Source organism: Austrofundulus limnaeus, unplaced genomic scaffold (assembly GCF_001266775.1).
Source record: "Austrofundulus limnaeus strain Quisiro unplaced genomic scaffold, Austrofundulus_limnaeus-1.0 Scaffold149, whole genome shotgun sequence".
NCBI classification, from domain to species: Eukaryota; Metazoa; Chordata; class Actinopteri; order Cyprinodontiformes; family Rivulidae; genus Austrofundulus; species Austrofundulus limnaeus.
The window spans coordinates 524483-528520 of NW_013952551.1; the positions used below are offsets into that span (position 1 = coordinate 524483).

The 4038-nt window shown below is 35.9% G+C and overlaps 1 protein-coding gene across 1 annotated transcript in view; it reads right to left on the reverse strand.

Annotated features, from left to right (window-relative positions):
* The window catches only part of LOC106523260 (tumor suppressor candidate 3), an 85535-nt gene that overhangs the window by 19478 nt on the left and 62019 nt on the right, over positions 1-4038 (reverse strand). Inside the window, exon 7 of the mRNA XM_014016644.1 lies at positions 554-617. Within this exon, the coding sequence (XP_013872098.1) occupies positions 554-617 (64 nt within the window). The remainder of the gene's footprint in view (positions 1-553; positions 618-4038) is intronic.

Genomic DNA, 4038 nt, shown 5'->3' on the forward strand with positions numbered 1-4038 from the left:
AACAAATGTTTCTCTGCAGCAGGTGCAACCTTAGACCAGTTATTTCCATTGGGATGAATACAACAGTTAGGAATGAATGGTATCATTATCCACAAACATACAAAAGCAGCAGTGCAAGTACACAGCCGTGTACGAGCGGAAAGAAGAGTAGACAAACACAGAGAGAAAAATCTATCCTGCCAAACAAATCCACAAACACACACAGTTTTTTGTGAGGAGTTGACTTTGAAACACATCAGCCAAGGAGGAAAAGTTAAAGGACAATTTCTTGTCTTTGTATTGCCTATTTGTTCAGCCAAGCTGGCAGCATGTTTGTCGAGAACATAAACAGATGGCAATGCCTTTTTATTGCAAACATAAATGTGAAAAAAGGACCGTGAATGCTATTTTAAACATATGCTCTAAAAGGTGATTTTTTGTGCTTTGTGTCAGCAGCTGATGGGGAAAAAAAAAGAACGCTTCTCCGGAATGAACCGTTTGGCACTTCACAAGCAAACTGGTTGATTAGTATTTTTGCAAAACAAAACTAACAAACAGGCAAATGAAAGGATACTCAGAAGGAGGATGATGTGAGACTCGGCCACAAACTGAGCTTGGCTGCTGCCATGGATGTAACTCTGTGGGAAAGAGAAAAGGGGGAAAAAAACAGATGCATTAGTTTGGCATTGTTTTTTTAAACTGGCAACTCACTCAGTTCAATCAGTCAGTGAAATGTGTACAGCAAAGAAATAAAAGTTTGCAGAAATTAAACTTTTACAAAACATAAAATGCCTTTTGCCATATGTTTTATATACTGTATTATAAAATATGAACACAATGATTCGAGGCTTGGCATTTAAAATTCCCCACAATGCTAATAACGTGTGTTTGGACAGGTGTCTGAGTACAAAGCTTCAAAAAATTATTATTTATTTTTTCGTAGTAATAAATGCATGAAGCTGCTACATGTTGACTTTTGGATTTGGATAGAAAGATGGATGTGTAGGAGAGAACAAAGCCAAAAACAACAATAAAAAAAGGCCAGTTATGGACCAACTATGACACACCTAACTTCGCTAAGCTGCCCCAGCCACACCTTTTGGGAGCTGTGAATCATGAATATCATCTCATTTTCTCAAAGTGTCTAAACTTTACTCAATTGTGAAGCTTATAGGGTAAAATATGTGAGTGGGGGATATTTTTTCCAAACATTATGTGTTTTTGCACCCTCATAGGAAGAAAACAACAGGGCTTCTGCTGTTTCACAGCACTTGGGCCCAAAATAATAAAGTACACTATACATCTCTATATTTTAATTAATTTGTACAGGGTATGAAACTAAATGATGTATCTTTATATTTCACCTACAATTACTGTCCTTGATATCAGTATTTTTACAAGGTTTTTACAAGGTTTCAAGGATGTTCATTTTCTGTTTTAATAACAGTTTTCACCATCAAAACAGATGAATTAAACAAAACAAACAAAAAAAGTTTGATAAATGCATCTGCAAAATCTAGATGCATGAAGGTTTTGAGATGATTTTATGTACAAAGACTCAATCCAGACTTGATTGTGTGTGCAGGTCACTGCAGTAGTAGATGTGGGCAGACATGCACTCAAGACAAACTACCTGTTGAGTGTACAGATGTAACAGTTCTATTTTATTCACCAAGTGAACAGCAAGGTGAGCCTGAACCAACAACCAAACTCTCACAGACACAGAGGACAGCATTAGCAGACTTTCATGGCACAACTTCTAATGAAGAATCATAGTGTTCCATTTTCTATTTTTTTTAAATAGTTTAATTCAAAATCATCTCAGAGCAAAAAATAATACAAGTATCTTAATAAAAAAAAAATCAAACAATTAGCGTTTTGTTTTGCTCATTTTATTTAAAATCTATAACAAAATATGGTAAGTTGAAAAAACAGATTGAAATTAATTTTCATAAAATTATATTTGAATTAGTAAGCTACATTTCAAAAACCCATTTGATAGACACCAGCAAACTTGGGATGGAAGAGCAAGTGACGTGAATGGCTGCTGTTGAAGGAACATGTTTTATTTAGTTTTTTTTTGGTGTTTATGATGGGCAATGACTTTCATACTGTTTTTTAAGAGCACTTCTTTTCTCCTACATGCAGACAAAACTCAGTCTGTATGTTTATAAAAACTTTGAATAGACATATCCTGAATTAAGTGAACTAAATGCTTCTATATGTCCAGTGTTCAAAGTGAATTCAGTTCCTCACTAATGGTGCTTAACAAGATATTTTTATAAACTTAGAAATATATAATACTGCATGAAAAATAGGCAACCTTTACAGTGATAATGCAACTTATATGATGAGCTGCATTGCAACTGCTTGTGAACAGGGTAAATCTTTTATAGAATGTCAATCATTTTAAATAAAATGTGCTCTGTAGTTAGCAACTAGATGCTTCACATTGGGATTTGGGAATCCCTGCTACCCACACACAAAAAAAAAAAATACTAAAAATGCGATCTAGCTCTGCTACTGTAAGAAAACCCCTTCAGACACAACACAATTAAATTTGCATAAACCAATAGTGTGTAATAAAAGTAAGAGAATAGTGTATAACCAGAGATATTTGGTATTCAACTATTTATGTTTTGCAAGGGTTTATGACTCAGCTGAAGTTCAGCTTCTTCAATAAGATCCACTAAAGATAGGCTCCCACAGAGAAATAACTTGGAATCAGGCTACACCAGAGAGCTTTTCTGATAAAAGAAACCAAATAAACAAAAGAGAGAGACCCAATGTGACTAACATCTTTCACTGAGTGGACAGACAAAAAGACAGACCAAGAGGGACACAGTTGATGTCTTAAGGAAATGAAGCAAGCATAAGATTATTAGAATCTAAGTTTACGGCACAGAGGGCCTGGTTTTCCACTTGACTGATGTAGGGCTGCACCGATTGGTTGAAATAATCGATGACGTCGATTATGTAAATTTGTCAACGCAGATTTTTTATTATCGATTCGCTGTAACCACCACGTGAATGTTCATGCAATTCCATTTTGGTACCTAAATGCATCATTGCAACCGTATTGGCATAAGAGTGGTGAGTTTTCCATGCTTGTTCTGAACGCAGCATCCCGCAAGAGCGTAATGACGTCAGCAGCCACTGCTTCAGTTCAGTCTGAAGCTTGAAAGCACCGAACAGACCGCCTCTGAATTATCTGGTGGATTAATTATCTTATGAGCATGATGTTCGCTAGCTCAAAGTAAATAAAGTACCACCACTTTCTTTATTTCATCCATCATTAAACAGAGAGCGGTGTTAAGTCGAGCCACGTTCCCCCATCAGACGGTTCCCCCATCAGACGGTTCCCCCATCAGACGGTTCCCCCATCAGACGGTTCCCCCATCAGACGGTTCCCCCAGCGTCTCAAACAACAGAGGAGCTTCCCGACACACGTCTGACCTAAAGACCACAAGCAGCCAACAAGTATTGGATGTGTTTTGGATGTTCAAAACTTAGCTTAAATACCTTTTATTTATTTAACTGCATCCTCTTTTGTTTATTTGATTTAAACATATTTGCCTTCCATGGACCTCATCACACATTTTTCTAGTGGGGAAATGACATCAATAGAAACAAGTGGAGCTGGATTTTAATTTGTACAATAAGACAAAACAGTCTTGTTGTTTTCAACAGTTTTCATCTTAAAGAAAAAAGTTACACAACTGATGTTACAATACAAAGAGTTGGATGTTGTCTTGATATTTGTTAATTTTATATATTGAGAAACAAATATGTTTATTGACGAATAAGTCATTACTCAGTAGTTAATATTTGGTGTCTTCAGTAACTACTCAAGATGTTGAAGATGATTCAGGCAGAACTTGTGAAAATACAAACCTGGTTTCAACTTAAGTTGTCATCAAATTTGGACAAAACAAACTCTGTGATATTTGATAAGAAAAAGCAACGTAGATGTTCCATTTATCAGTGAGGTGAAGTTTCTAAGTGTCATCATTAATGAAAAGCTGAGAGGGCTCATATGAATTGCTTAAAAAACAAAAA